General features: G+C 41.3%; 3 protein-coding genes across 5 annotated transcripts; 2 read left to right on the plus strand and 1 right to left on the minus strand.

The window, feature by feature from the left end:
- Positions 1–398: 398 nt before the first annotated feature.
- Positions 399–3904, minus strand: gjb7 (gap junction protein beta 7). The gene is made up of 2 exons (XM_064339920.1): positions 3668–3904; positions 399–2568 (listed from the first exon to the last, which is right to left on the minus strand). Exon 2 carries the CDS (start codon positions 2552–2554, stop codon positions 1760–1762), a length of 795 nt encoding a protein of 264 aa, XP_064195990.1. The 5' UTR covers positions 2555–2568; positions 3668–3904; the 3' UTR covers positions 399–1759.
- Positions 3905–4865: 961 nt separating this feature from the next.
- smim8 (small integral membrane protein 8) lies at positions 4866–6258 on the plus strand. 2 transcript variants are annotated; one of them, XM_064339921.1, is made up of 3 exons: positions 4866–5010; positions 5407–5551; positions 5737–6258. In XM_064339921.1, the coding sequence occupies exons 1-3, from the start codon at positions 4988–4990 to the stop codon at positions 5893–5895; spliced, it is 327 nt and encodes a 108-aa protein (XP_064195991.1). In that variant the 5' UTR covers positions 4866–4987; the 3' UTR covers positions 5896–6258. The 2 variants fall into 2 exon arrangements, with proteins under 2 accessions (XP_064195991.1, XP_064195992.1); XM_064339922.1 differs by having other exon boundaries at positions 5000–5118.
- A 1711-nt stretch (positions 6259–7969) lies between these two features.
- LOC135257312 (uncharacterized) lies at positions 7970–24472 on the plus strand. Of its 2 annotated transcripts, XM_064339923.1 has the most exons (23): positions 7970–8242; positions 8727–8801; positions 9025–9145; positions 9384–9486; positions 10486–10608; positions 10729–10845; positions 11870–12030; positions 12524–12670; positions 13067–13169; positions 13333–13461; positions 13579–13764; positions 15382–15641; positions 15986–17053; positions 17301–17401; positions 17518–17621; positions 18327–20021; positions 20128–20250; positions 20583–20711; positions 20889–21081; positions 21207–21331; positions 21522–21712; positions 22132–22265; positions 22479–24472. In XM_064339923.1, exons 1-23 carry the CDS (start codon positions 8224–8226, stop codon positions 22709–22711), a joined length of 5640 nt encoding a protein of 1879 aa, XP_064195993.1. In that variant the 5' UTR covers positions 7970–8223; the 3' UTR covers positions 22712–24472. The 2 variants fall into 2 exon arrangements, with proteins under 2 accessions (XP_064195993.1, XP_064195994.1); XM_064339924.1 differs by lacking the exon at positions 17518–17621 and having other exon boundaries at positions 17301–17397.
- Positions 24473–24791: the final 319 nt, after the last annotated feature.

Here is a 24791-nt window from a genome sequence, read left to right on the forward strand (position 1 = left end):
CCATGTTTGAAGCCATGTGATGCATGGCTTTATTGTAAGTGTGATACGATATACCAGCAATTTTTTACATCATTTGTGATCATCACTGCATTTTGTTAATGTTTTAACCGAAAAAATTTGTTTGTTTCAATGTGAAATGTACTTTGGGTGATCTGATTTAAGCTATTTTTTAATATATCGGTTGTAGCAAAAAAAAAAGTTGTTTTGACTTCTCCCTTTTAATTTTATCACCATAACAATCACTTTGAGCATATACATATTACACACCCACATATATTGCCATCTCATTTGTTGCCACGTGTTCGGAGTTAATAGAAGATTAGAAGATTGCCCTATTTCTCTCTGGCTTGTTCACATGCGGTGACATTATCTGGTTAGATATGTAAAGGTATTGCACATAACCCCATTTTGATTTTGAAGACAGCATTTTGTTTTCTTTTTTTAAAATCTCTGCACTCGAGTATTGAATAAAACAGCCTTTCAATAAAACTCCTCCACAGCCGTAAACAGGCTAAAACATGCATTGCTGTATAAAGCCATCATTTATTATTTTATTTATTTTCTGTTCAATTTTAAGAACATGCATACACATTTAGATGCTGAAAAGTGGAACAATCCAAACAACGTTTACTCACAGGGCATAACATGACCTTATGATGCAGTGTATCATTTCAAATGGTGCACTTAATTGAGAGCCTCGGCCCTGGCCCGGGAAGGCATCAGTGAATAAGCATTTTTACACTACAGCAAGCAATGAATTACCTAATTCATTTTCATTTTTACTTGACAATGTAGAGTTTCATTCAGATTTTAAGAGTGGGTGAAAAACCTAATATCAGCAGTCCTACCCAGATTGACAGCACCAACAGTGTGTCTGGGCAGCAGTGGTACACATACTGTATTTTTAATCCCGATAATGGGCATGGGATTCGTAATGCTGAATCAAAGTGCTTTATTGGCAAAACGTACATTTGCACTGCCAAATACAATCTCTGTGGACGAATCTCTATGACAGCGATATCAAGGTATATCAGCGATATAACTGTTAAAACTGACTTTAAAGTGGTAAGAGCGTACAAAAAGGTTAATCGGTGAATACGGATGATCATCTAAATTGACAGAAACTAAGTATACCTCTGTGCTCTTGGACATTTTGCACATTGAGCACTTTGTTGAATTTTAAAAATTTTAAATACCAGGTTTTCATTAGATTTGCAGAATGGAGTTCCAGGGCCAGCCCTAGGATTTTGGTGGCCCTAAACAATTCCGTGAGTTGGGGGGGGGGGGGGGGTGCTCTCTTGGTAAAATCCCTCTTACATTACATTGTTATGCAATGTTCTGTTGCCATTCCATTTTAAATTTATACCACTAATTCCACGATAGGGGATGAATAACGTAATTACAAAAAAACGTTATTTACCTTAGATAAACATTCGTGTGACCCCCCCCCCCCTCGTGGTCGTGTGGCCCCCCTAGCGGTTGTGGCCCTAAACAACCGCATAGAGCGTTTATGCCACGGGCCGGCCCTGTGGAGTTCTGTGTTTCATGGAACTGTACACTCGTTTATTGCATTAACCTGAATGAACAGTCATCAGAGAACATAAGTACTCATAATAATGAAATGATAGATGTTTGATAAATATTAGTATAGCTTAAGGATATGTAGTGCAACCTTGAGATCTAGAAATAAATATTAAATATTTAAATAAATATAAATTGCAGACAATAGAAAGCGGAGGACTTAAGTTACATTGACTTATTAAGAGACAGCTGTTGGACTGTCCTTTGTGGCTTGTGGAAGGCATGAGTTTTCCATGTCTTTGCGTGGTGGTTTAAAGTTTGGTGGCACTGCTGTGGCAACACTGGCAGGTGGAAGGTGACAGCGGCAGTGCACCCTCTCCTCGATGGGGACGTAACGCTTGCTGAAGCACTTCCAGCACTGCGTGGACACGATGTAGACCGTCTCGCAGAGGTTCAGCACGATGCACAGGACAGAGGTGCACCCCATGATGTAGAGGAAGACCTTCTTCTCCGTGGCTTTGGAGATGTAGCAGTCCACCGTGTTGGGGCAGGGACTCAGGCTGCACTGCAGGAGCCGGGGGACGTCGAAGCCGCTGTAGAGGAAGTAGAAGGCCAGCAGGGACCCCACCTCGAAACTGGTCTTGAAGGCGAGGCTGAGCAGGTAGGTGCAGAGCAGACCGCCGTCTATGCTGCCCTTGTCCTCGTAGAGCTTCTTCCCATGCCGTTTCTCCCTGTGCTCGCGGTAGGCCACGTGCAGCGCCACCAGCAGGGAGGGTGTGGACACGACGATGAGCTGCAGGGCCCACAGACGCACTTGGGAGATGGGGAAGAAGTGGTCAAAGCACACGTTCTCGCAGCCCGGCTGCTGGGTGTTGCACACAAAGTCCTTGTTCTCGTCCTTCCACACCTGCTCCGCAGCTGCTACGTACACCAGGATGCGGAAGATGAAAACTATGGAGAGCCATATGCGACCGATCACCGTGGAGTACTTGTTCACCCCGCTCAAAATGTTCTCCAGAAACCCCCAGTTCATGTTCGCAGATATCCCTGTGAGAGTGGAAAGGGAACAGAGTTCAGCTTTTTACAAGCTTATTTCACCATTTGATCTAAAGTCTACTATCTGAAAATGCATTTCCTGATATACGGCCTTATATTTCCTACATTCTACTGTAAAAGTTGTGTAAGTTGCTCTGTTACATTACAGGTATCTAGTAAATGCCTGTAATGTAATTTTCAAATGTATGTGTACAGGTGCATAAAATCAGCAAACTCTTGCATTGTACCCTCTTTATTTGCTTATCCACGCATCACGAAGAGTAGGGAACGTACAACAAAGGTCACACGCACCACGCCCAGGACGGGCTAATGCAGTAGTGTAAAAAAAGACTTAAAATAACAACAACAAAAAAATCACTAAATCAGCCAAAATCTTATAGGCTAGTAGGCTACATGATCTCTGATGGCTCATGCAGGCTTTTGGAAATTACATGTAAGCAGCCAGTTTGTGTACTCAATACAAATAATGGCCTACCGGCATTCATGTCAGCAAATACTGGTTCTGTGGCTGATGTTTATCAAAGCGTACGCATAAAATTACTTCAACAAGAATTCAATATTTGTAGCAGTTTCTGTGGATTACTCCGTTTTAACACAAAAACGGTTTTGTTATTATAATGTAATAGTAACTTGCTGTAAGCATAATACCTTAACAATTAAAGCAAAAAAGCCTTTGTGGATAACCTCTAATTTAAAATGTGGTCCTTTCAGTCCTGTTTTAACTATAAATCAACCAACTATACAGCGCCACAAACAATGAATTTCACAACATTATCGGCATTAATATTTTATTGAGACCCCATAACTTTTATTGAGATCCGCTCAGTCATTTGGTTTTGTTTCACAATCTTGACGTGATACATTTTTAAATTAAAATGTAGACTTCATAAAAAATGTAGTCTCGGTCATTTTTTCCTCCATGCACTTAATCAGGGAAAACCAGCAGGAGAAACACTGAAAATAAGTATAGCCTGTAGGCCTAGTTATTTAAATAGTAATTAACTGATGTATTTTCCTTGGTGCTATTGCGCACTTGTGGAGAGAAGAATGTATATTGTTCAAAGAGAAACAAGCAAATGTAGCGATTTACCGTAGAATAGCGGTCGTATTTAGTCTTCTTTCATCTTTTATATTTGTTGGGTGCGATCATCGAAGCAATTCTTGACAGGTCTGTTTTCTGTGTTGTCTCATCCTTTCCGTGTTGTTTTATTTGCCTGTCAAATACACCTGTCGGAGATGCCACACCTATTTGGTCGCCAGGACAATTATTAAAGGAACACAGCCGATTTGCCTGTGTTTAACTACGGACTACAATAAAGTTGATATTACCTGGCCAGGTATTTAATAATGCGTAGCCTAAACACAGCCCTAATAGAGTATTTGATTTTACAAAAATAGAAGTTGAAATGAACTGACTATGTTAGGCTATCGCATGGGTAAACTAGCTATTTGAGATAAATAGATACTTTTACGCGCAGTGTTGATTATTACGAGGCAATTGGCCTATTTCTAGAATTATTATTATTATTATTATTGATGATGATGTTGTTGTTGTTAGCCTTGTAGTAGGCTATAGTCTTCGAAGTAGTGTTGTTGTAAACACTAGCTACCTATTTTATTGTATAATAATTTTTATGATAGAACATTGACTACAGCGTGACCAAGACAATGACGGTTTTTCTTCTTCTTTTTTAGCAACTCGTTATAGTGAGCTATTCTAACGCGGATTACTGTTCAAACAAACGAATCATTGACGTCATTTAGGTATCATTGACAAGTAAATTCATTTAGCACGAGGCAATGCCATTATAGCCGGTTACTTTCGGTGTTGGGTGTTGTTGGAGGGTGGGATGTGCAATCTACAAGGAGTAAATACTTAAAAGTAAAACAATGAATAAACAGCCTACCACTTGTATTTCTAAAAATGCAAGTGGTCTCTGGACAGCTGTCTTTCAAATAAGCTTGGACGTGAATAAAGACGTTTCATGCAGCTTTAATGACTGTACGGGGGCGGTGTCACTGATCCACATCATCAATTAATTACAAGTTGCTTTTGAGCTTAGTATATCTTTCAGAAACTGCTGTGCCATGCTTTTGGTTGGATATGCATGTTTTAGAGGGTTTGAGAGGTGCCAAACTAGATCTTTTTAAGGTTTATGCTTTTCAGGCCTGTAGCGAGAGAGAGAAAAAATTGATTAGCTTCATTAGCTTTGTTATCATTTCAAAACAGGGCCAGGATAAAGTGTTTTTCAGTGTGATTGTGTCATAGGCAGCAGAAGTTACATTGCACCAACTGATGTTTATTCTCCCATTGCCTGTACTCCAAACACGAGGTGGCGCTGCAATCTGTTGTGAAGTGGTTGTCGTTAGATCTTAGTCAACTCCCTCGTTTTTATATCGTTGGTTTTTCATGATAACAGGAAAAACAGAGAGGTAAGCGAGCGAGACATGTCGGTGACTTCTAAGAATCGCATGCTTTCAAGAGCAAAGTGTTTTAACTATGTTATCAGTTATGGTCTGCTGTTTAGCTTACTAGCTAATGTAAGACCCTTGCGTTACGAGTTTGATTTAAAGTTCTAAACAACACCATTTTTTACTGTGAACAAGGTGGCAGGCATATATTGAAAAACATTTCTGCAGCAACGGTGCTAGCTAAATGGCCCAAACCATAGGCCTATACGGACTCTCACTTGCTAAGTTAGGATTGTCTTTGTAATAAAGTTGAATACCAAAATCATTTTGCTGTGGCTTGCAAATTTAGCTAAGTCTGATGTCTCATGTGGCGTGAAACGACGTTAACCCAATGTCGACCTATTTGGCTTTGCCTAGGTCAGGCCTAACGATGTCATCTCAGGAATCTGGAAATGACAAGACAGAGGCGACAAAGGAGAGAAGCTTCAGGACCCCCGGTTTAAGAGGAGTGCAGACTACTACGCTTTTTCGTGCAGTTAACCCAGAGCTATTCATTAAACCTGTAAGAATTGTTTGCCACCTCAAATGTATTCCCTCAGCATGATAGTTGAAACATTTTTCATTGGTGTTGAAATGTAAAGACATTTTGTACATTTGACATGCACAAGGCAGCAGCATACACTGATGCTTTCTAGTTTTTGTGTATTGCCTTATGCCTCAAATTGCATTATTCCTATCTTTCTGCAGAATAAGCCAGTGATGGCCTTTGGACTGGTTACAATATCGCTTTGTGTGGCATATCTTGGGTACCTTCACGCCACCAAGGAGAATGATCAGCAGTTGTATGAAGCCGTTGACAGTGAGGGAGAGAGATACATGAGAAGGAAAACATCGAAATGGGACTGATTTCGTTTGAAAATTAACAGTTCCTGGCACTCAGGCAATCAAATAGGAATTACTTGTCTTCCTTTGCAATGAAGTGCTACGAAATGTTCCTGAAAGGACAGGGTTTCTGCACGTGAAACCTGGGAAAAGTTGTGCAATGGAGAAAGAAGGGGAGTCCATGACAGTACTGACTTTTGTCTTTATACGCGACAGAATTGTAGATCTGTTGTTTCAACCCTTTGGCTGAAACCATGGTAAACATGTTTATTCAGTACTGTTATGTAATGTCTTCATAACAGTTTCACTGAAGACAATAATGTTGTACATGTTTGCATTTCCAGTATGTACTGTCTGTTTCTGTAATAAATGCAATAATTTATTTTATGAATGTTTCTGTTTCTGGGAGAATGTAATTTGCTCTAATTCAGCCAAGAATTTACAATTGTAATTCCATGTAGCTTGTTGTGCAGATGTGTGTTGGTAGCATTGTTGGTTGTTAGGAAGATGCCCAATTGTGTTTTTATTGGTTGAATGGTAACGTCTCTAGGACATGGTTGTTGTGAGCAAGGTATGTTCAATCAGTTATATCAAGGAATTAATTGTTCAGTGGATGCTGTGCCTCAGTGGTTACTTACAGTGGTTTGACATTGTCTATTTCTGTAACCAATTACATACAGGAGGGATGCAGACAGGTAAGAGTGCCCAGGGGCATAACGGCTGTTTCAGCCGGGTGAGTAAGCATCAACTGAGGCTGCTCATGACTTTAAATGCTATGTCACATGCTGGCTGTCACATACAACCACGTATGGTTCGCTAGTAATTCTGGACAGTACATTACAACAAACTCTTGACTGAGCAGTAAACTGAATGCTGAACACAAAAGACTTTTAAAAAATTATTTCATTTATTAAACGGAAAAGTTATCAAACACCACTATCACCCATGTGAAAAAGTAATTGCCCCCTTATTTACTCAAGGAGCTATAATTGATAATTGCATTCGGCTGATTGAACACCAACTGGCTTGATTGCAGCCCTGTTAAATCTAAACCTCAATCATTGAACCTTATCAGAGCTAATTAGTCGGCACTAAGTTTGTACATGCACACTATGCCACCTTCAAAGGAAATAACAGCAGAGAGAAAAAGTTGTTGAAATATATCAGTCTGGAAGGGGTTACAGAGCCATTTCTGAGGCTCTGGGGTTGTACTGAACCACAGTGAGAGGCATTATCTTCAAATGGAGAACACTTGGAACACTGGTGAACCTTCCCAAGAATGACCAGCCTGGCAATGTGTCTCCAAGGGTGCAGCAACAACACATCTTGCTCACAAATGTTTTGTGGGCGTGTTGTGAGGTTTGAACATCAGCAACATATTGCATGTATAATTGGCCACAGTATAAAGGCTAGACATAATCATACTCTCAGTCATCATACCTGCAGCATTATTCTTCTGGATGTTCAGTCTCGTTTCTGTTTACAAATGTTAATATGACATGGTGCTCTTTAACGTACCTAGAATCAGCCAAAGGTGTTTTTGAACATATGTATGTCGCATGGTCAAATCATTTATTTATTTTAATTTTGGCATAGTGTGAAGTATAAAAGTTCACCAACTTCATTAGCCAAGTCATAGTTAATCAAAAATTCCATTAGTGAAAATATACATTAATACTTTTATGAAGATATAAAAACTGAAACTAACCATTTGGGATGCAGGCCTACACCTCAATATAGGCCCATAGCATATGAGTTTTATTTTATTTGACTGGTAGTCTGCAATAGAGCAAATCAAGCAATATACTGTAATGAATTGACTCAAATGAACTTACAAGAATTTTATCTTATTTTTCTTATTTGAAATAAGTTTTGCACATCCCTAATTCATCAATTCACTAACTTCTAGTTTTATTGGAAACGATGAAAAGTGTAGTGTTGTGTGTGAGACATCGTTCTCTCAAGGCATGAGTCAAAAACAAGAATTAGCGATAATAACAGAATCGTCTCGTTTTCGCTTTCACTGGAGCCTGTTACGGCTGTCTCAGAGGAGCCCCCCGCCCACCCTTGTTTGTGAAGTTATAAATGAGGTCTCTCCATCCAGTCAAAGTGATTGCTCAGCTGTGTGATCCGCGTTGGAATGGCTGTAACATGGCGGAAACTCGAGGTCTAAGCATCCCAAGTCCGTTCCTCCGACACGCGAGCAAGAGCCTTTCTTTCAGGGGCTGTTCGTTGGAGAACATGGCGGGATAGTTTCCAAGTATTTCATTTTCCTTTTGCATTCCGACGCCGGGTTGTAACTATGAAAGCTGTTTTACGTTTGTCCAGCACTGGTCTGAGAACTCACTCAAAATGAGCAGCAACGCAACAGGTAACAACTTACAAAAGTGCACCGGAGCTATGAGCTTTTTATTTGACTTGAATTAACTGTGTGCTTTTTCAAATCCATAGTATCTATGTAGCTTCAGTACCTTGCATTGTTTATTAGCAACGGGAAAGTATGGCTCGTCTATGACTGAAATTGTAGGCTATTCGTGTCCGTGCTAAATCGCACAGGTGGAGGGAGATTGTACGCGTCCTCCATTGTGGCGTTCAGCTGTCCAGTATTCTAATGTTTTTTGAACTTCGTTTTCAGAGACATCTTTGTACATTAATTATTTCTCTGGCCGATGGACATGTATAAGGACATGCATAATTTGGTGTGATCGTTCAGATAGAAACATTCTTTACATTCATTTGTATAACGTGGATGGATGGTGATCCCCTGCAAGTCATTGTAGGACTGATACTGGAACAGTTTGCTTTCTAAACCGATTTTCCACGGCACCAAGTTTTTCGTATAATTATCGCCGCAGAATTCCAGAAGTCTTCCCCCTCCCTGCCACTGCCTCCAGATCATGTGTTGAACTCGGGAGCAGTCACATTCCCCGGTAAAAGAAAAAAGACTGTTTGTTTTTATACATTCTGGGCAGAAATTGTGCTTTGACTGGTGCAATGACGAATCTAAATTCAGAACCTTATTTTGAAACCCATTTTGTGCCCCCTAAATGTTAAATTATTTTTATATTAAATTTGCATTTCCTGAGCTATTGGCCTGAAGTTTTTGCTGGCTAAATGGAAAAATAAACACCACATTTATCGGTATGTCTTTAGGTGCATTTGACCTTCAAGGATGTCCGCTGGTGGTGTTCCCTGTCGAGGAACACAACAAACTCTCATCTCTGACCCAGGAGGAAGTTGTTGAATTCATCAGTTATTTTTTGAGGTTGCAGAAGTGCGTATCCTTATGAGCTTCCTTGTGACTAGAACCAGTCAAACGTGTATACATCAATGTTATGTCTGTCTTATTGAGAAGGAAGAATTGTATGCTGGCATGGTTGTGCTCTTGAATATTATCTATGCCTGTTTGAGATGTATATGACTTTTTAATCAAACTTGTTGCATAACTGGTTGGAGGGGAAGGTACAAGCCTGTTAAAACCTTGCTTGCTGACTAATATGTATCTTGCGTAGCAAACACCAGGAGAAGGAGTCCATGGTTTCGGTGGTAGTTGATTTGCGGCAAGCCACCCTAACTACCACAAGATTCATTGCAGAAACCCTCCTCCTGCTTGAGGTAATCCTTCTATTGGAGCTTTTGCCTCTTGAATCACAGTCACAAATTCAGTCACAAATTGACAAGGTTAACTATTCCACAATTTTGAATTGAATCAAATGACATACTGTCCCAGGTACTCTGTGCTGTATGTATGCAGGTATGCATTACATTATCAAGTAAACCAGATGAATTGTCACTAATTAATGTACCTTGTGTATTTAATAATGACTAGACATTGCCTGAGGTGATGAGATATTAAGTAAATATTGGCTCCCCTCAAGTCACCTGGATTGAAACTTGAATCATGTTTTCTCTTAAGTGTAATTCTTTCTTTTCATGGCACAGTTGCATGAGAATCTGAACTATGAGTGATTACCACAGAATTTTCAACAGTACTAAAATATGACAATGTACCCATAATACGCATGACTGTAGAAACCAGGTTTCACTGAAATTTGCTTTGGATGACCCTTGGCATTAATAAATCTAGCTAACAAACTTGAAAGGCTGTTGGAACAAATGTAGCAGAAAAATCCATAAGCATTATAAAGACCTATGCAGTGGACACAATGTGCCAGTGTGGGTTATATAATCTGCTCTTCCTTAATCTGATCATTCTCTTACTTCATCAGATAATTTTAACTCTATTTTTAATTACCTTGATTTTACACAATTGGAAATGGTTAACAATCACATCAAAATGACACTGTTCAGTAAAAACCTGGAACAGTGGGTCTTCCTGTTTGGGGACCAAACTTCTGACTGCAAACATTGGGATTCGATGGGATGCCCTTTCATTCCTTTATCTGAAGTTAATGTTAAAGGTGGTTGAAATGGGTTCAGTCCTAGGTCTGACCTCATGCTGTGAGCAGGTGTTAATCATTACTGGACAAATGCTGCCCTCTGTTACTGTTTTGGCAATTTGTGCTATGGTGTAGTGCTTGGTTTCTGTGAATACATGAATGTCTAATGATGGACAGGATTTAATGTTATTATTCTTGTATTCACCCTTTCCAGGTGCATAAGAGGACCGTTCACACTTTGTATGTGGTCCAGCCTAAAAAGAGAGATGTCCTGAAGTTGTTACTTAAATTACTGGTGCCAAGCCACTCAAAGCATTACGTTTCTACATCCTTTAAGGTAGGAGCTGACTGCTGTTTCATTCAAGTGCATTGAGATGGTGAAAGTGGAACGAAGTGAAGTTTATAAACATGCAAACTTGGTAACGTGAAGGATCTAATGCTTGCTTCTACCCTGTAGCGTATTTTCCTGAAAGAAATTTTTGAGCTGTCCAACTACATTGACCGAAGCCAGTTGACTGCTGCTTTGGGAGGCTACCTAATTTACTGTCACCACAGCTGGGTGATGTTCATCAAGGTATTCTGTCCCTTTGTTTTGTCTATTTTAAATGCAGTTTATAGTTTAATTATACTTGGGTGTATCTTTCCCTCTATTGGTCATGTTATGATTTACACCCTGGGTGCAGGGGTCTTAAAAGCACAATAAATACTCTGACAGACCAGTCATGATATTGTGAACCCTGAACGCATTACAGTTTTGCACATTAAACTGTTTTGATGGACATCATTTCAAGTGAAGGTATTGCATGTGTCTGGTTTTAGCCTGGCTGATCTGCTTTATCATGGCTGTCTGTTTTGCTACAGTGTGCGCTAGTGCGTAGATTATCGGGGGTCTCATGATCGGTAATCAGTTTAGCATGCGTTTTTCCACCATCTCTCTTCTCAGGCAGATGATCTGTCCCCTCCCCCACCTCTTGCATACATTCTCTTCTGTCAAAAAAAAAAAACAACAAAAAAAAACTTACTAGAAGAAGCTATAGGTGTTTGTGTGTTTGTATGTGTGTGTGTGTGTGTGTTGTCGCAGGATGTGCCTCAATCAGGAAATCCATTCATGAGTTTCAGCAGCGCGGTTCCAAGCCATTGTCTGTTACCTTGGTGAAGCTTGCGCAATTGTGAAGCGGAGCCACCTGACCTCATTAGCAACTGAAAGGCCGTCCCATTTGATCATATTCAGTGATGTTCAGCAGGGCACTTTTAAACGCATCCTCCGCATTGGCGGTGTTCGTTAGCTGCTGCAAATGAGTGAAGTCTTTCCAGACATGTCATTTGGATTTTGGGGGGCACAGTGCTTTCTGTTTGTGATGGATCCGCTGTAGACGTTGTCCTCTAGATAGACATTTTGTGAGTACTTAATCAGATCTTGCTCTGGGTTTGTGCTGTCCTTGTATGTTACCAATATAATATCCTATAGCAACTATTTGCATCAGTGATTTTGTTGAGCTGCATTTGGTGTGACACTTGTGGTGGTTTGAATTTCTGCTGATGTATGTCACGTGATTCCCCCCCTCCCCCCCCCATTGGACCTTTCTGTTCATCTCCAGGAGATTGATGCCTTTGTCCAGGACTTCCTTTCCGTTGTGCACAGGCTGCCCTCCTGTATTGCCACCCTGCAGACGTTATCCAAGCAGCCTGTCCCTAGCGACTTTGAGGAGCTGAAAGAGTTCTGTTCTGTAAATGAGGCCAGGTTCCTGCAGCTGAGAAGGTGAGGTTTTCTATTGGCTGCTGAATATCAGACCCATTCCAAAAGCTGAGAAAAGATGCATTGATAGCCAGACCCACTAATGAAGCCATACAGTAAGAGATTTCACTTTCTGTCCTACATTGTTCTTAAAGGATCAGATTACGTGCTACTCATGTTGCAGAACCTGCTAAGCATCTTTCCCTTGGCTCAAATGATTGGTGTGCCCCTGGCTACATTTTCCAATATAAAATTTGCTGGCGAGATGGTGGTTTTAATTTTCCATAAAGTGTTCGATGACTCCTGGTGCTTTACACTGATTAATGAACCTGAACTGGTTTGCCGAGTTGATTTAGTATGATCACCTAAAGGGAGAGAAATCTTGAGTGCTGCTTTTAGCATAGGGGTCTGAAACATTGAAAGCTGCTTTGATAGGCCGACTGAGGATATTGGCAAAGAGCACTTTGGTGATTGGTTATTGGTAAAATGGGTGATGCTCCTCCTGTTGTCCTTCTAGGGAGCTGGGCCTGGATGACCTCCTGAGGCATTGTGAACATGTGGTTGAGAAGCTGCGCTACCCAGAGAATGAGCCCTGCTACCAGGCTATGGCTGGCACAGCCCTCTTCGCGCACACAGCCTATGACATGCTGCAGAACTACAGCCGGTAAGGCACGGGGCCGCTGTAGCCTTGACTGTGGCATGTCCACGGACATTCCAACGTATTGGAAATTGAATCTTTGTAATTTTGCAGCTCAGCTTTTATCAGTTGCTGTCAAATGCTGCCATTTTGATAAACTGGGATAAAATGGAGATGGACCATGTTAAAAAGGTGCTGTTAAGCTGATGTATGTGATCTAGGGCGATTGATGTCAGGGGAGTCCTGGTTAATTGTAAACTGGTGACTGGGCGGTTTCCTTTGTGCTGTAGGTTTCATGCATCTTAAAGCTCATTGATTGGGAGATTGGGAGTCTGTTTTGTTGCATACTGGTGAGATGGTATGGGAGGTCTCTAGTGGGTGTGTGTGGGGGTTGAAAGGCTCTTGTCCTTTTTTTATTTAAAGGATAACTGTTGCTGTAGAGAAAGTGGAGTTGCTGTGGCAACAGGCCTTCTCCAGGGCTCACCTCCAGCTGAAGGTCCTCCAGCTCAAGAAGGAAGCGCAGCAGGTTTGTGGAATTGAGAGCGCTAGTAGAGGTCAACGGGGTGGATCTTTAAATAGTTTAATTTTTTGTTTGGGATGAAGAGTCCAAGAATTGTGCAGATGGTTGTATTATGTGATTGCAATGGGTGGGAAAGAGATGGGCTGAGTATCTTTTTGTGCACCAACAGATTACTGAACATATCAACAATACAGGAAAGGAGAAACTCCAGCCTTACAGGATAGAGATTGCTAAAGATGCCAGGAGAGCTGAAAGTCTGAAACTGAAGTTTGAAAAGACAATTTACACACCAGCAATGGTAATGTCTTTTTTTTTTTTTTTTTTTTTCTTTTTTTTGTGTCCATTTCTTATTCTTGTGCATTTCTTGATGGTGGTCTGGCATCCTTAGATACTCCTTCTGAACATTTATTCGCAGGCCCTTGTTCGCCGTGCGGAGGACGTGATCCACACCTTTGAGGAGACCGTCTTGCCTGGGGACACCCAGGTCAGGGAAGAGTGGGTGGACGATTTGGAGCGTCTAAAGGAAGATTTCCGCTCGTCTGTCGAGCTCCCGCACCAGACCCTCAGAGCAGTCTCAGACTTCTACTATTACTACAACAATGTAGGTGGCCACCTGAAAGGTTGGGGTCCTGTGTGTACACTATTGTGGTTTCTGAATGTTTGGAACAATTATGCATTTTTACTGGTTCTGTTTGAATATGATCCAGCTGGTGCTTCATTTGGAATTGGACTGATGCTCATTGTTATTTAAGTTCCCATCCCAGGTGTCTGTAGTCTTTGCTAGTTGTGTGTTTCTTTGCCTGTTACCGTGATGGCTTTTGTTTTGAATGTGGGTCTGTTTGCATTAATACTTTTTCCTTCTTTAATTTTTGTGGATTCAGCCTTGGTCAGTAATCTGAATTGTTATTCAGGTGCTTTAATAAAACTGAATTTAATTGAAACTGAAATGCTAAAATGCAGAAATTGTGAACTTGATAAAAGTTTGATGAAAAGTTTTTGTGAAAATAGTTTGTTTACAGGGAGCTGAATATATACAATACATTGAATAAAATTTTCCACTATTTCTGGATACGTTAACGGAATAACATATCGAATGATTGCTTGCAGCTTGCTTGGATAAATCTAGTTTGGCTTTCATGTTCATTTTCAGTCAGAAAAGCTGTTGTAACCGTAATTGCACATTTTGTAGAGCAACTCTTTGTACATTTATTGGTTAGTTTGCATAAAGGCACTCACATTTGCTGATACTTGACTGTCCACATAAAACCTCAAGGGTAAATGGGATTGCTTTGTGTTTACCTCGCTTGCTTTTCGGAGGGTTCAAGCCTGGTTTTTGCATTTTATTCTGTTATTCTGTATTCTGTCTGTGACAGTTCTCTGTACCCTATACAAACAAAATTGATTTTATTTTGATTTATTTTTAGTTGCATGTTTGGTATATGTTTACTTGTGGTGTCTGTACTACAGACCAAGTGGGAGGAGAAATCCTCTGACTAGTACACACTTGCGGTTTCACATGTGACTCAACTGAAGTGCAACTGCATGCATAGTGTTTGATTGAACCAGTCACACTAGAGGCTTTCATATCAACTATCAGATGAAATATTTAGTGGTTGGTCTATACGAGCTGGAATGTAACTCCCATTTATAGTGCAGCTTTTCTAATTTCACAAGTGAAGAGTATGGCGTTAAGGGTTGAAAGCATGTGTGAAGCAGAACCAAATGCTTTAGTGCTTTATTATTGCACGCGCACAAGGAAGAACTGCCACAAGGCACTCCATTGACGCAAGTGAACAATGTTGCCTGGCAACCAGCAGGCCCCTAGTCATAGCTGGTAATGTGCAAACATAAAACGATTTGTTCTGTTTACGTAATTTTCTGTGAATATGAACTGTCGTTTAATACATTGTTTTGTGCACAATGTGATTTTTTTTTATTTTAAATGCCATTGATTGTGTTAAATTCTTCAGGAAAATGTAGAGTTGTATAGTTCTTACTCAAACATTGCATATGAAGAGGTGAAAATATTTTTTTTTTTGCCAAGTCGGTCTTCAACTAGAACTTGCACTGATGCTAGAAATTCTTTTGAATTTTAAATTTGTGTTTAAACATTTAAATTTTAAAACAATGATGTTTGTGGTTTAATCAATTACATTTTGTGATAAAACAATAAATATTATTGTTTGATAACTAATGGTGACTATATCCTCTGCAACAGTCTAAAAGCTGGTACAACATGGTGCTGTGTGAAAACTTCCTCCAAGATCTTCTGTGGAGTAGAACCAGTGATGGCCTCTCCAAACAGCCCTTCACCCAGGATGTGAAGGCCATAGTCATTCCTGTGTGGAAGCAGGCAATTTATGAATTCCTGAAGAGGTGTCCCTCTCCTGAAATGGAGGATCTGGTCCAGCTTGCCCACCTTGCCAATATCATCCCAGACAGCCAGCTACGAAAGTCAGGGAAGCAGCTGTCTCACCGGTGAGAAGCACATTGTAAAACTCCTAAACTTATCCACATTTTACTAAAATTATCACATTGAAATTTAAAACTCTTATAAGTGGGATCTTGCCAAGATGGATTAAGGGAAATGATGCATCCATAGAATTAGAAGAGTAAAACATTAATGCACAGATACTATAAATGAAGTGTGCAGCATACAAAAAATGTATGAATTTGAAGGATGTTTTAGAGGGAGCTCTTTGAAATGTATGTTTTGCTTGCAAACGAGGGGTCCATTAAAGAGGTGTTTGAACTGAGAATAAGCTCTGTGTGGTGGAAGTAGAGCTAGTTTGTAAAGAGGCTTCTTTTCCTCCAAACTATAGGTGCATGATCCTGAGAAAGTTGCTGACCTCGCCTGGGGCTGTACCTCTTAACGACCTCCAACTGGCCCTGCAGTGGCAGTATGAGTTTCTGAAGGGAAATCAGCGGGATGTGGTGTGTCCCGATCCACTGGGGCCAGGAGGGCCTGACAAGAAGCAGAAATGTACAGAAAGCGCAAGTGGTCTTCCCAGAGATGACCAGTGCTCTGGATATATGTCTGATAGACATAGCAGGCAAAGCCCTGGGACTCTCAGCAACCTGACCAAGTGGGACTCTGGCAAGGAGACTGTACCTAGTCCGGTTCAGGGGCCTGCACCACTATCCGGAAAGCCACCATCACTGAGCTCCTTTGACTCTGGGTTTGACGGTGCAGGAAGCAGCCAATTGGATGCTGGAGCTGGAAGGGAAGGCTGGGAGGGATTTTCCAGGCTACACGGCACCCGAGAGACATTCAGACCTATAGTCAGGCAGCCTCAGATTCATGAGGAGAACATCTCCAGTGTGTCTGACTCTGAGGACTGCAGGGAGGAGTTTGAGTTCAGCGCTGTGGGGGGTGGGAGCAGCTCAAAAGCAAGCATCCAGATTGTCCCAAAGATGACCATGGGCTCACTCAATTTTGAAATAAAGGTGAAGCGTTGTGCTACATTGCCTAAAAACCCATGGCTCAGCTTGCCTGTAGAGGACCTGGAGAACTCTTACACAGTCACCATATCACCAAACCCACAGTCTCCACAAGATTCTGTTAGAAGTCCAGACCCATCAGAGAGGGGATCTGGGCCCCCATCACGGGACCAGCCCACACAGACAGATGTGCAACTTGGTACCCAGGGGTATTCAGAAGGGGAGGAGTTGACACATGTTGGGAAGATGGAGATTGGGGCCGGGGAAAGGGCTGGCATTCTACAGGCACAGGATAGCTTTGAGGAATCGGACCTAAGCCCCATACGCAATGTCCTGTCCAGCACCATATCCGATGTCCGGGACAAACAGGAAACCACAGTGGATAGTCTCCCCACTCTTCTCTGGGACACGTATGATTTCCATAACAACAAACAAGAAGCATCTGAAAGGTAATTTCCCATGATCCCATATTCCCTCCTGAGAAACTTCTGTTTTTATTTTCCATTGTGACTTGGCAATTGTGTGTGGATTCTAATGAAACTGCAAATGTTCTTTTCACTATTCCATATAACCACATTAAAAGGTCAGTTACCAGTTTTTGAAAAGTGTTTACTGTAGTTTTTTGTGCATATGTGTTTGAAAATTAAATATTTATTTGGTAGAGCATTGTGATTTGAAACACATCTATTTTTGCAGGTTGACTGAAAGGTCTCTTTCTGACTGGGACCTAAAAGAGCAGGCGGGTCTTCGAGAGGTTGAGGAAATCCTTGACCGTGCAGCAGGAATACTCCAGGCGAGTGTTCATGTACAACTATCTTACTGTTTCATCCCCCCAAAAACCCCATGCTAAGACCTCAGTCAGCTGTCCAATATAAATGCATAACATGAGAACATCTGTTGATACCACAGGAAGAGGAGAATGCACTTGCACAGGAAGAAATGTTAGAAGTTCTGATGAAGGTGGAGAACGGCAGAAAACACTGGGGGTCGTGGGGCAGTGAGGAGCAGCTCAGTATGGTAGGACATACCACACTCATTCAGCTGACAATCCAGAAACAATTGAGCCACTGTTCTGCCTGTGTGAATCTAATTTCACTAATTGGATTGGGATTCCCCCTACAAATTTAGTTTGCACAGAATTTCAAGATCTTTGAAGTGGGCCTCACCATTCACTAAGCTTTCAGTTGTGGTTACTTGTAGAAAATGAGATTGATGTAATGATTGTTTTTGATTGAAACAGCTATATTACGAGTTGTTTGCCAGGTCTATGTAGGCCATATGTAGGCCATGTAGGACACTTTTAGGGTTCGTCATAGATTGGAAACTGCAGAGCTTGAATAACTTTTTTTGCACGAGTGATTACCCCCATTCTTCACTAAATTAAATTAGGGGAATTTCCCCCTTAACATAAGGGGAAATTTGTACCATGTTTTATACAAAATGGCTGTCTTGTTTGCGGATTGAATTGAGGCATTGAATACCATTTTACACTTGGTTCAAAAAGTTCTTGACACCTTGCAGTACAACCTTTTAAAACATTTTAGCTGTAACTTAGACACCAAGTGGATATTTCAAAAATGCTTTCTTTTACAGTTTCATCAAATATTGTATGCTTCAGTTGCAGGCAGTTGTCTTGTTGCAAAATGCGTGTCTTCAGTAGATTGCATCTCTAAACTTCTCTCTGATGCTTTTTTTGGTTTGTTTTTCCCCTCTTCATTCCAGGTGACAATGTCCTGTAGTGATTTACTGGAAGCTGGAATTGTTGGCCTTGTGGACAGCCCTCCTACAACTAGTATTGATCAGGGCACTGAATATACCTCAACTGAGCCAGAGATCAGTACCTCTGATTTTATCACTGCAAATGACAGCAGTGTAGTTTTGGAGTCAGGAATATTGACCAGGGGAAGCAGTAGATGCAATGTACTTGAAGAGCTGAAAGGACTCCATGTTCTAGAAGAGAAAATAATGGAAGAGAACTTGAAGATCCGTGAGTTTAGACGATGTGAGGAAGAGGAGCGACTTGCTGAACAGCAGTCTGAGCAAACCTGTACAAAAATCACAAGTAAGGAGAGGCAGATGTTTCTGAAGGAGCTTGAGAAGGAGAAAAGAGAGGTGGAGAAGATGGAGAAGAGTCTAGATACAGAGAGGGTGAAGGGAAGTAAATTGAACAGGCTAAGCAGAGGTCGTAAAGTGGTGAAATGTTCAATCATGGAGAGAACTTCAAAATTGAAGAACCTTGAGGATAATGCACTGTGTGATGAACTTGTTTCAGGTTGTAAAAGCCAAGCCCCCAACAAAATGCACTTGATCCCTAATCAAAACTCTGTTTCAGTTCAATCCTCTACTAATGAGGTCTTAATCTCAAGTAATCAGGATTATGAGGGTAAACCAGAACTGTCTCAAGATGGGATTTTCAGATCAAGCCAAAATGCAGAGTCGTCGCTCAGTAATTGTGAGAATGGCGGTCCCTCCGCTTCTCATGATCCATGTGAAAAAGTGGTTTCATGTGGTTCCTCAGTTAACACTGAACATGGTGCCCCCAGTGATACAAGTTATACCTCAGAAGAGGACAGAAAAGCCCTTCTGAATGATTTAACAGAGCCCATAAATGATCAGAAAACGAGAAATTGTCACCCAGGGGAGCCTGTACAATTGGAGTGTGCAGTCGTAGAGAATTCAGAAGGTGAAATGCAAGTTGATGGGGTGCAGAATGCTCCCGAGGTTTCCTTGACATCCACAACATGTCCCGATCATGGAGCATTTGACCCGGGTGGTGACAGGACAGAGGCTCCGGTGCCAAAACCTAGGAGGGCGTTGAAACTCTCAAAGGCTGAGAGGGGTGAAATGGCGAACACAGAGGACCTTGTATGTAGTGTATCACTTGCTTCTGAACCCCAACAAGACGATCCTGACTCAACACCACTCCTAAGGACAGATGCACCTAGGACACCTCCAAAACCCAAAGAGCGGAAAAATAAACTGTTAACTCAACCTCGAGCTCCAGTTGTGAGCCCAGATGTAAAAGAGTACAGTAATAATAACAATAACACTGCCACTGTTGCAGGCCACCATTTGTCTATTGCCCCTGAAAGCACTAACCTTGAGTCTACTGAGGGTTCCTACAGTTCATCGGTGACAAAAGAAGTTAATTTAGTGAAACCTGAAGTGCAGCTGGATGGTATCCTGACCTCTGAAGAGGATGCTTTCAGTACAGACCCAGCCTTCAGGGAAAGGGAATCATCTCTGCGGGCCTCCCCTGAAGACACCATGCTGGAATCTGATGGACCGTCAAACAGACCTGATGTACAGAGTGCAGATTATACACCCAGGTGCCCATCTCCGAACAGTGGAGCTGCAGCAAGGTCCGTCTGCAGGTCACCTCTCAATGAGAGCCACCTCAGCATCAACATGAACCCGGTATGAGTGTTTTCTTGATTTCAGGAAGCCCTTGTTTTGAATTAGAAAGCTGCTTTTCAGAATGCACCTCTTGCATGTACTTTTTGACTGACATTTTTGTTTACAGATTATGGACTTCAAAACCCCTATCGTTCTGGACACTGGATCAGGTTTGGTGAAGGCTGGTTTTGCTGATCAGGATCTCCCAACCACCATATTCCCCACAGTCATTGGAGTACCCAAATATGAGGTAATGCAGGTCTGAATTATCAGCAGTGTTGCTCAAATACATCCATCAATAATAATGAATAACATGCAAGCATTACTGACTCAGTAACTCCATCTGTTAGCAATTTGATTGGTTCAGGTGGTCACCAACTACCAAGTAAAAGCATTTGGGTTTCCCTGTGGCACATAAGCACCCGAGTGGCCAAATTAAGAGGTGGATAATTGGCATGTTTTTTTATACTGTTGGTACCTTAAGCTTAGGCTTTACACAGTGTGCTATAACACTCTGCCCTTTGGCAAAGTGTTAACTACAGGCTTAAGTCAGATTTCAGATCAGCTTCTTGTTAACTGCAGGAGATCATGAATGGGAACTTTGAACGAGAGTCTTACATTGGACATGAGGCACAGCATATGAGGGGAGTCCTTGCCCTGAAGTATCCGATGAAGAATGGCATCGTTCGCAACTGGGATGAAATGGAAAAGGTGGGGAATTTTAAGCCAATTGTCTTAGTAAAGCATACATCTCATGGTGCAATCCAGTTCCTTGCACTTGCATCAGGATTCAATGTGAACAGTAGAGTCATTTCGATACCAGTGCAGAGTGTCTGATCAGAAATGATTATTGATTAACCTCGGTCCTTATTTGGGGTTTTATTTCAGATCTGGAACCACTCTTTCCAGCAGCTGCGCGTGGACCCTGAGGATCACCCCATCCTGCTAACGGAGGCAGCCATGAACCCCCGGGAAAACAGGCAGCGCATGGTGGAGCTCATGTTCGAGGTCTTCCGCGTGCCCTACGCCTACGTGGCTATGCAGGCTGTCCTGGCTCTCTATGCTGCAGGGAGAACAACAGGTAGACTCCTCACCATCTGGCCTTTGCCCAGAGACCATATTGGTTCGATTAGCTCATGTCACAGTATGTGGATCTGTATTGAAACGATTTGTAAACATTCCTTACCACCTCGTTTCTGATCACAGGTGTTGTGTTTGACTCTGGGGATGGAGTAAGCCATAGTGTGCCGGTGTTTGAGGGATACTGTCTACCTCATGCAGTGCAACGCTTTACCCTGGCGGGCAGTGATGTCACACACCACCTCAGGAAGGTACAGTCCTCACAATGTCCAATTGCTTTACATGTAACCAGTCCTGGCAAAAACATTCCTCAGGTTTACCCACCCAGTTTTCAGATAAAAACATATATTGATCCAGAAGCCTGTCTTCTGGCCTAAAACCTTGACCATGTGCTCCCCCGTCAGGTTGAGCACGTACTAATCGAATCTATGCTTTTCTCAGCTGCTGCAGGAGCAAGGTGTTTCCATGCGAACGTCAGCAGAGCTGGAGATAGTACGGGAAATGAAGGAGAGGTGCTGCTGTGTGGCCCCGGACTATGAAGCCGAGCTGGTCTGCGGGGGGCCTGCCAGCAGGGAGGTGTATTACACCATGCCTGATGGACAGGTCATTCGTCTCACCATGGAAAGGTTCAGGTAACTGCAGAGCTGTCCCAACTCTCCCTTCGCTGTAACACAAACTGTCACCCCACTCTCTGGAGACACCTTATAGTGCTCAACTTTTGTCCCCTGGGAATGTGAGCCTTTCTTAAAATCACTGGTTGAGCTCTTGGATTGAGAAATACACTCTGTGAAAAGCAAGTTGGTGGTAGACTCATTTCAATATTGTTGCCCTGTACATTTCAATGCATTTTTCTGTCTTGTTAGAGCAGGATATAAATGTTTCTGTAGATCATTAGTTTTATTCCATTATGTTTAGTAAGTGTATATGTAAATTCTTAATTGGAAAGCCAATAAAAGGTGCCTGCTGTTCATCACATCTAATTAAATCATTCACCTAGATATCTGAACATCTGACTAGATTCGGTTTATTGACTTTTGATATCTTCACACAGGGCACCTGAGATCCTGTTCAAGCCAGAACAGATTGGACAAGACAGCTATGGGATGCATGAGAGCATTTTCAGATCCATTCTTCACACTGACATAGACCTTCGAAAGAGTCTTTTAGGGAACATTGTTTTATCAGGTGATTTGTTGCTTATACATTTTGCTTGTGTGTGTATATTGGCAGTAAATGGCAGGAAAATAAAACTGTCTTTTGTAATGGTGGGTGATGGCAGGATTTTTTTTTTTCATATTCAGAATCTGGAACATTGGTTGGATTGGGTTGGCTTTGTCTACAATGTAGTTGTACATTGAATTTTATCCCTAATCTTCCTTCCTGCCTCTTTCCTTATAGGTGGCAATACTCTCCTCTCTGGTTTGCCCCAGCGTCTCCAGAGCGAGATCCAGAAAATGGTGCCCGCGCACCTTGGGGAGACCGTACGAGTGACTAGTCCCAAGGACCGTGATTTTTCTGTCTGGCGTGGGGGGGCTGTGCTGGCCAGCCTCCCTTCCTTTGGCGTGGCATGGATCAGTGAAGAGGAGTACGAGGAGTTTGGCCCTCAGATTATCTTCAGGAAGTGCTTCTAAGCAGGGTAGAGCCTGCCGTACTGCTGCGAGTTCTCAAGTGCAATACAGCTTTGTAATGGTGCCAAGTTTGTCTGAGCTTTTAAAAAAGATTTTAATTGTTTAAAACCAGTTGTATTGCATTTTAATTAACTGGTTCAGATGATGTATGCCTCTTATTCACCAGCATATGAAAGTCTAATTAACTCACAGTATTCTTTTCATGTCTCAAAGCTGGCTTTACACCTTGATATTCTTTACTGTATTTACATTTCTTAAAAATTATTACACAGTACAAAATTCTAAGCAACAGGGGCTTGGAAATGGTTTCAAGGGGCTACATTATCCCTATTGTTTTGAAATGGTACCAAGTCATTGGATGTGTAGCGTATGGTAAGGTGGGCAACTTTTTTTTTTTTTTTTTTCTTCCCTCCTCCTCCCTTTTCCCCCATTTAAATCAAGATGTAGGCTAGTAATGTGTAGGGCTGCAGAAATGTATTTCACTCATTTTGGCATTAATATACTATTTATAAATGTCCATTTGTGCTGACAAATGAAGCCAACTATTCATTGTATCCACAAAACATCTGGAAACATTACAATTGTATTAGGGATGAAAGCAATTATATAACCCACATTCATGTATTGTAGTCTGAACTGAAGGTCTTGGGTTGTGTATATATCATATCAGTTGTTTTATTCATTGAATATATTTAAGGCTTGCTAAAATTGGAAAGCTAATTTATCTTTAAATGTGATCACTAACTTGGTGGCAGAAAGGTGTATTTGGTCTTTCTGTCCTTGTGACAACTGAATATATGTGAAAGGCTATTTTACCCTCTCAGGTCCTATCTTGAGGCAGATTCCAAATAAGTGCTTTAGTGCGTGAGACTGAATAATAATATATTTTGTATATATCCATGATGTAGGATTTCCTGTCTTTGTATTTGTCCCTCTTTCCCCTGGCTTAAATGTCACAGGGTTTATCGATTACTGGCTTTACTGAGGTCCTCAGGGGCATGTACTCAATACTACAATTTATCAGTTTTATTTCCCCCATAGTGTCCATAGATTTATCAGATTTATCTAGTTCACGTGTGGCTTGGTACCCTCTATATTACCAGCAAAGTATTTGAGTGTGCATGCGATGTGAAATGGTTTGAATTCACCTGAACCATGAATGTAATTTGTTCAGTGTGGAGTTACTTGAGTTGCGGGATCAGTATATATAGTATTAAGAGTACATCTATATGCCATCTGAAAAGAAACAACAATTTTAAAGGTCATGCATGGTGTCGACTCCTGTTGATAAATCAGTTAAATGAGGCATTCTGACAAATCCCTGCACCAACCCCTTAATGGTATTGTAAAAGAGTATTTTGTGGTATACACTTTTCACACTTTGAATATTTGACTTTGAATCACCATTTTCTGCATGTGTTTATTATTATTTTTTTTTTTGAACAATCATGTTACAGTACTTAAATGGGGTTGATATGTGACCCAAAATCTCAGGTTGAAATGCAGGTCATTTGGCTGGATAAAAATTGTAAGCTCTGTGCAAGGACTTCTGTATATGGCTATTAAGACGCATGTTCTTTGTACCTAAAAATCCTACTATAGGCACATGGTTGCAGTGGATGCAAATCAGTTTTGTCATTCTGGAACATTCCCAAGTTGAATATTTCAGTCCAAAGCACTTCTTGCTTATGCTCAGTTTGTGTTAACCAAGTTATGTCTTGTCTAACATGTTTATGTTTTTATAATAAATTATTTTATAATCAAGTCTATGCTTTGTCACTGCCACAATGAAGAATTTCTTCACAGGAGATGTGCAATTTAAACACAGGTTCAAGTTTGGAACTTGCTCTGTAAGCTATTTGGAGAGGAAGAACTACATTTCAGTGACTTCTACCTAAAGTTCTACATCCACCCAACATCTGTAGGGTGGCGGCAGTACATGATTAGTATAACTGTTCCCAGTTTTGATATTCTGAGATTGTGTAGCCATTTTTAAATGCTGGATGGATTTAGATCCTTTGGAAGTTTTATACAAACCCGCTACGTAATGTGGTGTATTTATAACTACACTTAAATTAAAACT

This window comes from Anguilla rostrata, chromosome 6, assembly GCF_018555375.3.
Source record: "Anguilla rostrata isolate EN2019 chromosome 6, ASM1855537v3, whole genome shotgun sequence".
In the NCBI taxonomy this organism is placed as follows: Eukaryota; Metazoa; Chordata; class Actinopteri; order Anguilliformes; family Anguillidae; genus Anguilla; species Anguilla rostrata.